This window comes from Oratosquilla oratoria, chromosome 43, assembly GCF_046742065.1.
Source record: "Oratosquilla oratoria isolate Oo_2021 chromosome 43, ASM4674206v1, whole genome shotgun sequence".
NCBI classification, from domain to species: domain Eukaryota; kingdom Metazoa; phylum Arthropoda; class Malacostraca; order Stomatopoda; family Squillidae; genus Oratosquilla; species Oratosquilla oratoria.
Genome location: NC_134819.1, coordinates 17,263,616 through 17,276,400, shown reverse-complemented (window position 1 = coordinate 17,276,400; position 12,785 = coordinate 17,263,616). Strand labels below are relative to the sequence as shown.

The following is a 12,785-nucleotide window of genomic DNA, read 5'->3' as shown; positions in this document are numbered from 1 at the left end:
ACCAGATGAATGGCATCTTTTCATAGACAGCTCTAAGCGTAGTTTAAAAAGTGTATTGTTGCACAACGGAAATTTGTATGGCTCTGTCCCACTTGCCCACTCAACAACTCTTACGGAAAAATATGAAGAAATTAAGTTACTTTTAAAGAAGATACGGTACCATGATCATAAATGGGTCATCTGTGTTGACTTAAAGATGGTGAATATTCTCATGGGACAGCAATCTGGTTATACCAAATACCCATGCTTTCTTTGCATGTGGGACAGCAGAGACCGAGTAAACCACTATGTCAAGAAAAAACTGGCCACCTCGAACAAATATGGTTCCATGTAGAGCTGTCAATATATTGGAAGAACCTTTAGTTGAGCGAGATAAGATCCTTTGCACATCAAACTCGGACTGATCAAGCAGTTCGTCAAAGCTCTTGACAAAAATGGGGGAGTGTTTCAAATATATCTGCTATGTATTTCCAGAACTGACGATTGAAAAACTGAAAGCAGGGATTTTTGATGGACCACAAATCCGTAAGCTCTTGAAGGACACAAACTAATGACACGTTTAGTAAAGTAACAAGTTCAGAATATACTAATAACAACACGGTTAATATACATGACAAGTTTAGAATATACTTGTAATTATTACAAGTATGAAATATACGAATAATGACAAGTTTAGAAGACAATGAGAACATTTGAAAGTTACAATGAAAATTATAAATTTACAAAGTACTAATGACTTAGCACATTGTAATTTTAGAATGTACTAATAATGGTAATATTAGAAGAGAAGGTACACATTATAATAAATTAAAAAGGTATAATGATGCTCACTTATGCTGATAACTATGAAAGTTCCTAATAATAACAACATTAGAATGTGCTAATAATGACATTTATAAAAGACAACTACAATGTAGTATCTTTAAATGTACTGGTAACGAGAGTCTTGTAGGCTAGTAAAAATAATAACGAAGATACTAATATAACTTTCCAAAGTATCAATAATAATAAATTCAGAAGTTAGATATAATTACAATTTAATAATGCACTAATAACGTTAGAAAATAGTATTAATTATAACTTTAAAGGTGGCTAAATGTACTATTAATGAAAAATTTAGAAATTGATCATAATGATAAATTTAGAAGTTACTAGTAAAAATAAGAAGGAACTAAGAGTGATGATTTTAGAAAGCTTAAACAAATACAACTTTATAAAGAAGTGATATTGATAACTTCAGAGGGTGCTATCAAAGATAAGATTAATAGCTACTAATAATGACTAGAAGGTACTAATTATAATTATAGAATGTATTACTAATGATAAATTAAGAAGATACACATTATAAGACTTAAAAAGGTACTAATAATGATAACTTTTAAAGGCATTCATAATTACGCTTTTGAAGGTACTAATAACGGTAATTTTAAAAGATACTAATAATGATGAATTTAGAAGGGTCTAAAAGCAAAGACTATATATGAAAGACTGGAAGGCACGAAAAAGGTGTAAATAGCCTAACTGATTACTCATGAGTTTAGTTACTTCAACCAACGCTAGAGATCGCTGTGCTTTATTCGGAAAGAATTAGCGGGCTTTTTGGATCGTCTGCATGTTTACATTTCAGCCATATGTCACTTGGAACACATGGTTGGTTCAAACTGTCCAAAAGTTCTCATCCTGAATTCATGTACCATCGGTTTCCTAAAGAACCACAAAGGTAAGTGTATATTGTACTGCCAACATTAAGTATTATAGACATATGTGTCATTTTATTCATTAAGTAAAATTGTAAATCAACATTCTCTTTTTTGATAGATGTTCAAAGTGGATACAAGTAACCGGTATATTGACATTAAGGAAGAAAACACCTACACAATTAAATAAAAGTCAAAGGATATGTAGCCATAATTTTTCTCAACGGCAATATGCATCATCAACCCGTTTGTGCCCCAATGCATACCCAGATCAAAATTTGCCTGCTGAGTGAGTCAATGCAGTTTTATATATACATTATCATAAGATTACAATAATTAACATTGTTTGGTAAGAAGTAATGATTTTCATTATGCGTTATATTATCTATCAGATCCAGCACACCCAGATGAGCCAGAAATAACCAGTGCTTGATCAATGTGTAAATAGTATAGTACAGTTCTAAGATTAATTGAAATGACTTTATTTTATTAGCACATTGCATTTGAAACAAAACATTGGTTGTCTCTATATATTATATATTTCTGTATTACTTTAAAGTTGAACATTATTTAGAATATTCTTTCATTGCCATTAGCCAATTTTTGTATTTGCACAAAACATATTTCAACTTGAAATTACAAACTAAATTCTGAGCATAGATACCTTACATACATTATCTGTTTATAACTACAAAACATCACATATATTATTTTACAGATATTGACCTGCACTTGGATACTGCAAGTACTTTGCATCACCAGCAAATTGAAATGGAAATCTTGCCAAGTTCATTGGATGAGAACTTTGGTTAGTACTGACCATTTATTAGCATTGCATAATTCTATAAGACCTGTAAATCATAAAAAGTAAGCAACATATGTCAAATTGCAACAACAGATATTAGTACCACAATTGAGTCCACAGTTATATAGATGTTTTATAGACCTGCTTCACACTCTTGGCATAAATGTGATAATGTGATAAGAATAGAAATTGTTCTGGTAGGTGTTCTTTGGAATTAATAAAATTATGAAATAAAGCCTAAGCTTTCATTTGCCCATATTACCACATATAATACCCATGAAGACAAATGATAAAGAAATTCATATGTATATAAATCAAATAAGAGAATTATATATATATATATATATATATTATGTGTGTGTGCGTATGTATATATATATATATATATATGTGTGTGTGTATATTATAATTTTTTCTTTATATTTTATGAAAAATTCAGAGGTATGAAAGATATTATATATACGAGATATTGTCAAATGTCAAGTATGTGAAAGCAAATACTATTTACACAGTAATGGTTACAAATGAAGTAAAAAAAAAAAAAAAAAAGTATTGAACTAAAATAATAATCATATACAAGGCCGAAAATATCAATCAATATATAATTCTAAAAATATATAAAATACAATAAAATGGCAACAATAGCTATCGCTTCGATTTTTAATTTTTCAACCGCTCAATAGATGGCGTTAAAACCCCAATAGTCTAGCGGTATTTGGCATTAATTCTGGCTACATATTTTTGCTAAACACCTTACGAACCCTTCCTGTCTTTCTTTTATAGTCTTTGGTCTAAAAGTTATAACTATAGAAGGTACTAATAATGATAACTTAAGATTGTTCTTATAATGGTAACTTTAGACGATACTAAAATGTATCTGATGACAACACAATTATAACTTTATAAAGTAGTAACAATGATAACTTTAGCTACTAATAATAACTTCAGATGGTACTAACATAATTTTAGAATGTAGAAGATGCACATTATAAAATTTAAGAAGGTACTATTAATGATAACTTTCAAAGGTATTCATAAGTTATCATTAATAGTATATGCTAAATTTGTTATGTGTATATTCTAAACTACTCATTACTAGTATAATCGAAACATCCCATTATTAGTACCTTCTAAACTTGTTATTCATATTAAAATTATCATTACAAGATAATTATATGAGAAGACATGAAAATTGTCGTTATTGAAGTATTTTAAACAAGTTTACAAGTATGTTATTATTAGTATATATTCATCATTATATTATCAGTATATTTCAAACTTGTCAATATTATTATATTTTAAAGTCACCATTATTAGTATGTTTCTAAAAATGTCATTATTGGTATGTTTTAAACATGTCTTTAAACTTGTCAGCATTTGTATATGCTAAAGTTCTGAACTTGTTATTATTAGATTATTCCAAAGTGCTCATTTTAGGCATACATTAATATTATCATTACTAGATAATTATATTAGAAGACATTAAAGTTGTCATTATTGCAGTATTTTAAACAAGTTTCATCATCATATTATATGTATTACAATATTTTAAACAAGTTTCATCATATTATTATATGTATATTTCAAACTTGCCATTATTATTATATTTTAAATTCACCATTATTAGTATGCTTCTATAATTGTCATTATTGGTATGTTCTAAACTTGTCTTTATTATGATATTCTAAAATTATCTTTATTGGTATGTTCTAAGAATGTCATTATAAGTAAATATTAAAGTTATCATTAGTTGTATTAGATTATTCCAAAGTGCTCATTTTAGGCATACATTAATATTATCATTACTGGATAATTATATTAGAAGACATTAAAGTTGTCATTATTGCAGTATTTTAAACAAGTTTCATCATCATATTATATGTATTACAATATTTTAAACAAGTTTCATCATATTATTATATGTATATTTCAAACTTGCCATTATTATTATATTTTAAATTCACCATTATTAGTATGCTTCTATAATTGTCATTATTGGTATGTTCTAAACTTGTCTTTATTATGATATTCTAAAATTATCTTTATTGGTATGTTCTAAGAATGTCATTATAAGTAAATATTAAAGTTATCATTAGTTGTACTTTCTAACTTGTCATTATTACTATATTGTTGTTATATTTTTCTAAACTTGTCCTTTAGTGCCTTGTCCTTATAGTACCTCCTTGTCCTTATAGTATCTTCTAAACTTCTCATTATCAATGCACATTAAAACTATCATTATTAGTGCCTTCTAAATTTGAAATTATTAGTATATTCAAAAACTGACAAATTTAGTTGATACTAATTTTGACAAGTTTAGAAGGTACGAACAATGACAAGCATGGAAGGTACTCTTAATAACTTAGTAGTTACTGATTTTGGTCAGTTTAGAAGGTAGAAATAATGACAAGTATGGAAGGTACTGTTAATTATAAATTTAGTATCTACTATTAAAAAGAACTTTAGAATAAACTAACAATGATTATTTTAGAAGATACTCTTAATTATACTTTAATACTAATAACGATAAGTTTATAATGAGATGTTTAGATTGTTCTATTAATGATATATATATAATGTGTACTAATAATGACAAGTTTCGACAATAATGACATATTTCGTATATAATGACATACTCAGAATTTAGCGTATACTATTAATGATAACTTTAATGTGTACTAATAAGAAAAGTATAGAATATACTAATAGTGACAAGTTTAGATCATACTAATAATGACAAGGTTATAATATACTAATAATGATTAATGATAACTTTAATGTGTAGTAATAATGACTATTAATGGTAACTTTAATGTGTACTAATAATGAGAAGTTAAGAATATACTAATAATGAGAATTTTAAAAGATACTATTAATGATAAATATATGGGGTTCAATTATTGACAAGTTTAGAATATACTAATATTGACAAGTTTAGAATATACTAATATTGACAAGTTTAGAATATACTAATATTGACAAGTTTAGTTGTTACTAAATTTGGCAAGTTTATAAGGTTCAAATAATGACAAGTAGTTACTAATTTTGGTCAGTTTAGAAGGTAGAAATAATGACAAGTATGGAATTATAACTTTGATATCTACTATTAATAACAACTTTAGAATATACTAACAATGATTAGTTTAGAAGGTACTCTTAATTAACTTTTTATGTATACTAATAACGATAAGTTATTATTAATGATAAATATAAGTTATTATTAATGATAAATATAAGGGGTTCTATTATTGCTTATTACTTGTATTGACAAGTTTAATTTTGACAAGTTTAGAAGGTACAAATAATGACAAGAATGAAAAGTACTGTTAATAGTTTAGTAGTTACTAATTTTGGCAAGTTTAGAAGGTAAAAATAATGACAAGTATAGAAGAATTATAACTTTAATGTCTACTATTAATAACAACTTTGGAATATACTAACAATGATTAGTTTAGAAGGTACTCTTATAACTTTAATGAATACTAATAACTTTTTATGTATACTAATAACGATAAGTTATTATTAATGATAAATATAAGTTATTAATAATGATAAATATAAGGGGTTCTATTATTGCTTATTACTTGTATTGACAAGTTTAATTTTGACAAGTTTAGAAGGTACAAATAATGACAAGAATGAAAAGTACTGTTAATAGTTTAGTAGTTACTAATTTTGGCAAGTTTAGAAGGTAAAAATAACGACAAGTATAAAAGAATTATAACTTTAATGTCTACTATTAATAACAACTTTGGAATATACTAACAATGATTAGTTTAGAAGGTACTCTTATAACTTTAATGAATACTAATAACGAGAAACGAGATGTTTAGGTTGTTCTATTAATGATATATTCAATGACAAGTTTAGAAGGTACTAAGAGTTTTGAGGGTTACTAATAATGACAAGTTTAGAAGGTATTGTTTAATGCTAGTATACTATTAAATTTTCATTGTTGGTACACATTAGAATTGTCATTGATAGTAACTAATAAATTTGTCATTATTATTAGACATTTATGTTAACTAATAGTACTTTATAAACTTGTCATTATTAGTATATTCTAAAGTTGTCGTTATAAGTATGTTCTAAACTCATTCAAGGTATCATCAATTGTATCTTCTAAACTTGTATTTTCTAAACTTGTCTTTATTAGTACACATTAAAGTTATCATTAATATTACTTTCTAAACATGTCATAATTAGTATATTCTAAACTTATCATTATCATTATATTCTAAACTTGTCGTCATTAGTACAAGGTAAAGTTATCATTACTAGCACATTCTAAACTTTTCATTATTAGATATTCTCAATTTGTCATCCTTATTATATTTCAAACTTATCATTATTAGAATATTGTAAGATTGTCATCATTATAATATTCTAAATTTGTCATTATTTGAATATTCTACACTTGTCATTATTATTATATTTTAAATATCTCATTATTAATATGTTCTAAACTCACTAGAGCTATCATTAAATGTACTTGTCATCATTATATGCTACGTTTGCCACTATTTGTATATGCTAAAATTATCATCAATTAATATAATATTTAGTATTATATTTAGTATGATATTATTATGATTAGTATTAATTAGTATGTCCGAAATTTGTCATTAGTAGAACACATGAAGGTTTCATTATAAACATGTAATTATTAGAATATTCTAAACATGTCATTATTAGTATATTTTATACATAGTACACATTGAAGTTAACCTTCAAAAATATTCATCGTTAATATATCGAAAAAATATTATTACTCTTATGTTATTATTAAGATTACATTTTAAACATGTCATTATTAACATATACTAAACTTTGCATTATTAGTACACATTAACGTTATGATTGATAGTACCTTTCAACTTGTAATTATTATTATTTCACTATTAGTACACATTAAACTTATCATATTCTAAACTTTTCAATATTAGTACAAATTAAAGTTGTCGATAGTTTTCACTATTAGAATATTGTAAACTTGTTATTATTAGTACTTCCTAAACTTGTTATATATTGGTATATTCCAAACTTCCTTATACAAATAGATATTAAAGTTGTCATTATTAGTATACTTTAAAGTTGTTATTATCAGTACATATATAATAGTTATTATTATTATTATATTATTAGTATATCTTATTATTATTTGTATACTCTAAACCTATCATTATTATTATACTATAAATTTGTCTTATAAAATTGTCATTATAAGTATGCTTCATTACTATATTCAAAACTTGTCATTATTTGTACACATTAAACTTGTCATTATTGATTTATTCTAAACTTCCTTATACACGTAGACATTAAAGATGTCATTATCAGTATAATTTAAAGTTATTATTAGTATATTCTAATCTCATTATTATATTCTAAATTTGTCATAATAGTATATTCTAAAATTGTCATTATTAGTATGTTCTAAACTTGTCTTTATTAGTATATTCCAAACTTGTCATTATTTGTACACATTAAAGATATCATTAGTAGTACTTTCTAGATATGTTATTATTTGTATATTCCAAAATTATCATTATTACTATATACAAAATTTGTTGTGAATTATGTATTCTAAACATGACATTATTATTAAACACTGAAGTTGTTATTAATAGTACCTTCGAAGCTTGTCATTATTCGTACACATTATCATTATCATTAACTATCATTAATAGTGCCTTCTAAATTTGATATTATTATCATCCTTTAAACTTGTTATTACTGGTACACAAGTAACTACCTTTTAAGCTTATTATTGTTGGTAACATTATTGTTATTACACATTAAAGTTATCATTAATAAGAATTTCTAAACTTCCCATTATTGGTACATTATTAGTAGAACTTGTGAACTTGAAATTATTAATACAGTAAACTTGTCATTATTACAACATTCTAAACTTGTCATTGTTATTGTATTTTAAATTTTTCATTATTAGTATATTTAACTTATTCTAAATTTATTGTAAGTTTGTCATTATTAGTATATTCAAAACTCATTACTAAACTTTCCATTATTAGTATATTGTAAACTTGGTATTATTAAACTTATTAGTAGTATTTTCTATATATGTCATTATTAGTACCTTCTAAACTTTTCTTTAATATATTCTAAACTTGTCATTATTAGTGTATTAAACATGTTATTAGTACTCATTAACGCAACCTTCTAAATTAATCATTTTTAGTATATTCTAAACTTTTCATTATTAGTTGTCATTAATAGTATGTTCTAAGTTTATTATTGGTATATTCTAAACTTGTCAGTATTAGTATAAATTTATCATTATTAGTACCTTCTAAACTTGTAATTATTAGTAAACAGTGCCTTTTACACTTGTAATTATTTTCATCATTAGTAGACATTTAAATAATCATTAATAGTATATTCTAAACTTCTCTTTGTAAGTACACATTAAATTTATCATTAGAAATACGTTCTAAACTTGTCATTACTAGATTATTTCAAGGTACTCATTTTAGGTACACATTAAAATTATCATTAATAGTACCTTCTAAACTTGCCATTATCAGTATTTTCTAAACTTGTCATCATTAGTGCAAATTAAGTTATCATTAATAACACTTTCTAAACTTGTTATTCTATTTCTTTTACAATTAAACTTGTCATTGTAAACTTCTTTTTATTACTATATGCTAAAATTATAGTTAATAGTATATAGTATGCTTGTCTCAAGTTTATTATTATTAATAACACCTAAGCTTATCGTTATTAATATATTTTAAAATTTACTCATTAAAGTTATCATGAAAAGTACCAATCCACATTAATTGAATATTTGCCCAGTATGAATATTTCAAATGGACATCAGATTATAAAGATTATTTCAAATGGACATCAGATTATCAAGATTATTTTTCACAAAATAAATTTTCTAAACTTTCCTCCCCCTCCCCCCTAACCCGACCTCAGTACACATTAAAGCTATCATTAATAGTACATTTTAAACCTGTCATTATTAGTACATATTAAAAGTATCATAAAACGAACCTTAGAAACATGTTATTATTATTATATTCTAAACTTTATTTCAAACGTGCCATTATTAGCATATTTAAAAAATTCATGATTAGTACATTATTAGTGCACATAAAAGTTGTCATAAACTGTATCTTGCATTATAAGTATAATATAAACTTGTTATAATTTGTACACAAAGCTATTATTAATAATACCTTATAAAGTTGACATTATTTGTATATTACAAACTTGTCATTATTAGCATATTCTAAATTTGTCATTATTAGTGCACTTTTAAGTTATCATGCAATAGTACCTTCTAAACTTGTCATTATTAGCATATTCTAACTTGTTATTACTAGTACACAATACCTTCTAAACTTGTCATAATTAGAATATTATAAATTTGTCCTTATTAGGATATTCTATAGTTGTCATTATCAGTACAAATTAAATTTATAATGAATATCTTCTAAACTATTTATTATTTTTGTTTTTTGCTGCCATTATTAGTATATTCTAAATTATTCAAAATGTGTACATATCAAAGCTATTTAATAAACCTTCTAAAATTTGTTTAGTACACGTTAAAGTTATCAATGATAGTATATTATAAATTTCATTATTAGTGCACATTAAAGATATCATTAATATTTTCTAGTGATGTCAATATTCATATATTCTAAGCTTGTCGTTATTAGTACACATTAAATTATTATCAATAGTACCTTCTCATTATTAGTATATCTCAAATTTTAATCATTAATAGGCATGAAAGTTTTCACTGATAGTACATTTTACTTTGTCATAATTAGTGTGTTTTAAACTTGTCATTATTAGTAATCTTTAAACTTGTCAGGATTAATATGTTCTAAACTTGTACACAATGTCATTCTCAGTATATGCTAAGCTCGTTAGTATTAGTACACACTAAATTTATCATCAATAATACCTTCTAACTTCGTTATTTTTAGTGTATTCTAAACTTGCCATTACATGTATATTCTAAACCTGACATTATTCTAAATTTGTCATAATTAGTATATTCTACACTTGTCATTATTTTACGTTCTAAACCCTCATTATTAGGTGCCATTGTTCTTATATTCGAAACATATCAGTATTAGTAAATACTAAACAAATCTTCTTTGGTATTCAAAACTTGTCATTATTAGTGCACATTAAAGTTGGCAGTATTAAACTTGGCAATACTAATATATTCTTAAGTTGATCATTATTCTAAAATTTTATTCTAAACCTGACATTATTAGCATATTCTACACTTGTCATTATTAATACACATTAAAGCTAGTCAATATTTGTATGTTCTAAACCTTCATTATTGGTCAACATTAAACTTAATAATACTTTCTAAAGGTGTCATTGTTCTTATATTCGCAACATATCAGTATTAGTAAATACTAAACATATCTTCTTTAGTATTCTAAACTTGTCATTATTAATCTATATTAAAGTTATCATTATTAGGACCTTGTAAGCTTATCATTATTAGTATATTCTAAACTTGGCAATACTAATATATTCCAAAGTTTATAATTATTTAAAACTTGTCATTATTAGTATATTCTAAACTTGTTAGTTACTTTTGTTAGTTACTCCTACTGGTGGCTTCTAAATATGACATTGTTAGTTTTTTTCTTCAAAACTAAGCATTATTAGTACGTATTATAGTTATCATTAATAGCAACTTCTAATTTTGCTATTATTTGTATTTACTAAACTTTGCATTATTAATATAATTCAAACGTGTCATTACACATTAACACATGTCATTACACGTGTCATAACACATTAACGTTCTCATTAATATAACCTTCTAAACTTGTCATTATTACAATATTGTAAACTTGTACATATCACTAATAGTAACTTGTCATTATTAATATATTCCAAACATTAATTATTAGAAGACATTAAAGTTTTCATTTATAGTACTATTCTAAATTTGTCTTTATTAATATGTCATTAGTACAAATTATAGTTATCATATATACCTTTTAAAGTTGTCATTTTAGTAATGTGTAAACTTGTCATTATTAGTACAAATTATAGTTATTATATATAGAACCTTCTAAAGTTGTCATTTTAGTAATTTGTCATTATTAATATATTCTAAACATTAAAGTTATTTTAAATATCATCTAAGCATATCATTAGTATACTCTAAACATGTCATTATTCTAAACTTGTCATTATTAGTATATTTCTATAATGACAAGTTTAGAATATACTAATAACGACATGTATATAATGACAAGGTTCGCATATATTAACAATGGCTCGTTATACTAAATTTATTATTAATAATACTTTCTCAATTTGATATTATTAGTGTATTCTAATCTTGACATTATCAGCATATTCTAGATTTGTCATTATTGGGATATTCTACACTTGTCATTATTAGTAGCCATTAAAGCTTGTCAATTGTATTTTCTAAACCCTCATTATTAGTACACATTAGTTATCATTAACAGTACTTTCTAAAGTTGTCACTATTCGTAAATTCAAAACATATCATTATTAGTAAATACTAAACATATCTTTCTTGGTATTCTATGGAAGGTAGTGTTAAAGATAATTAATGTTTGGAAGGTAATATTAATTATAATTTTAACGTGTTCTTATAATGACTAGTTTAGAATATACATATAATGATATCATTAATATGTACAAATAATGACAAGGTTTGAATATACTAATAATGACAAGTTAATAAGGTACTATTAATGAAAAATTTAATGTTCTCCAATAATTACAAGTTTAGAACATATTAAGTAAAAAGCTTAGAATATTCTAATAATGACAATTTTTTAATATTGTAATAATTACAAGATTAGAAGGTACTATTAATGATAACTTACAATGAAATAATTACAAGTTTAGGAAATACTGACTATAATAATAATGAACTAATAATAAACTAATAATAAACTAATAATGACAAGTTTAGAATATACTAACAATGGCAAGTTTAGAAGATATTATTTCTTATAACCTTAATGTGTACTAATAATGATAAGTTTAGAAGGTACTATTAATGATAATCATAATGTGTACTAATAATGAAAAATTTAGAATATGCAAATAATGAGTTCAGAAGGTACTATTAATGATAACTATAATATGTACTGATAACTTACAATGAAATAATTACAAGTTTAGGAAATACTGACTATAATAATAATGAACTAATAATAAAATAATAATAAACTAATAATAAACTAATAATGACAAGTTTAGAATATACTAACAATGGTAAGTTT

General features: G+C 24.4%; 1 protein-coding gene across 3 annotated transcripts; it reads left to right on the top strand.

Moving 5' to 3' along the window:
• The first annotated feature begins 1,472 nt into the window (after window positions 1–1,472).
• LOC143022076 (52 kDa repressor of the inhibitor of the protein kinase-like) lies at window positions 1,473–2,825 on the top strand. 3 transcript variants are annotated; one of them, XM_076180027.1, is made up of 3 exons: window positions 1,473–1,720; window positions 1,819–1,986; window positions 2,416–2,825. In XM_076180027.1, the coding sequence occupies exons 1-3, from the start codon at window positions 1,632–1,634 to the stop codon at window positions 2,420–2,422; spliced, it is 264 nt and encodes an 87-aa protein (XP_076036142.1). In that variant the 5' UTR covers window positions 1,473–1,631; the 3' UTR covers window positions 2,423–2,825. The 3 variants fall into 3 exon arrangements, with proteins under 3 accessions (XP_076036142.1, XP_076036141.1, XP_076036143.1); XM_076180026.1 differs by having other exon boundaries at window positions 2,090–2,825; XM_076180028.1 differs by lacking the exon at window positions 1,819–1,986.
• The last annotated feature ends 9,960 nt before the right edge of the window (window positions 2,826–12,785 follow it).

What these genes read in the sequence shown, in the direction of transcription:
- LOC143022076 (XM_076180026.1), top strand. Translation starts at nt 1,632, where the DNA reads ATGTCACTTGGAACACATGGTTGGTTCAAACTGTCCAAAAGTTCTCAT. An exon ending in TTTCCTAAAGAACCACAAAG is followed by an intron (nt 1,721 to 1,818) that starts GTAAGTGTATAT and finishes CTTTTTTGATAG; the next exon opens with ATGTTCAAAGTGGATACAAG.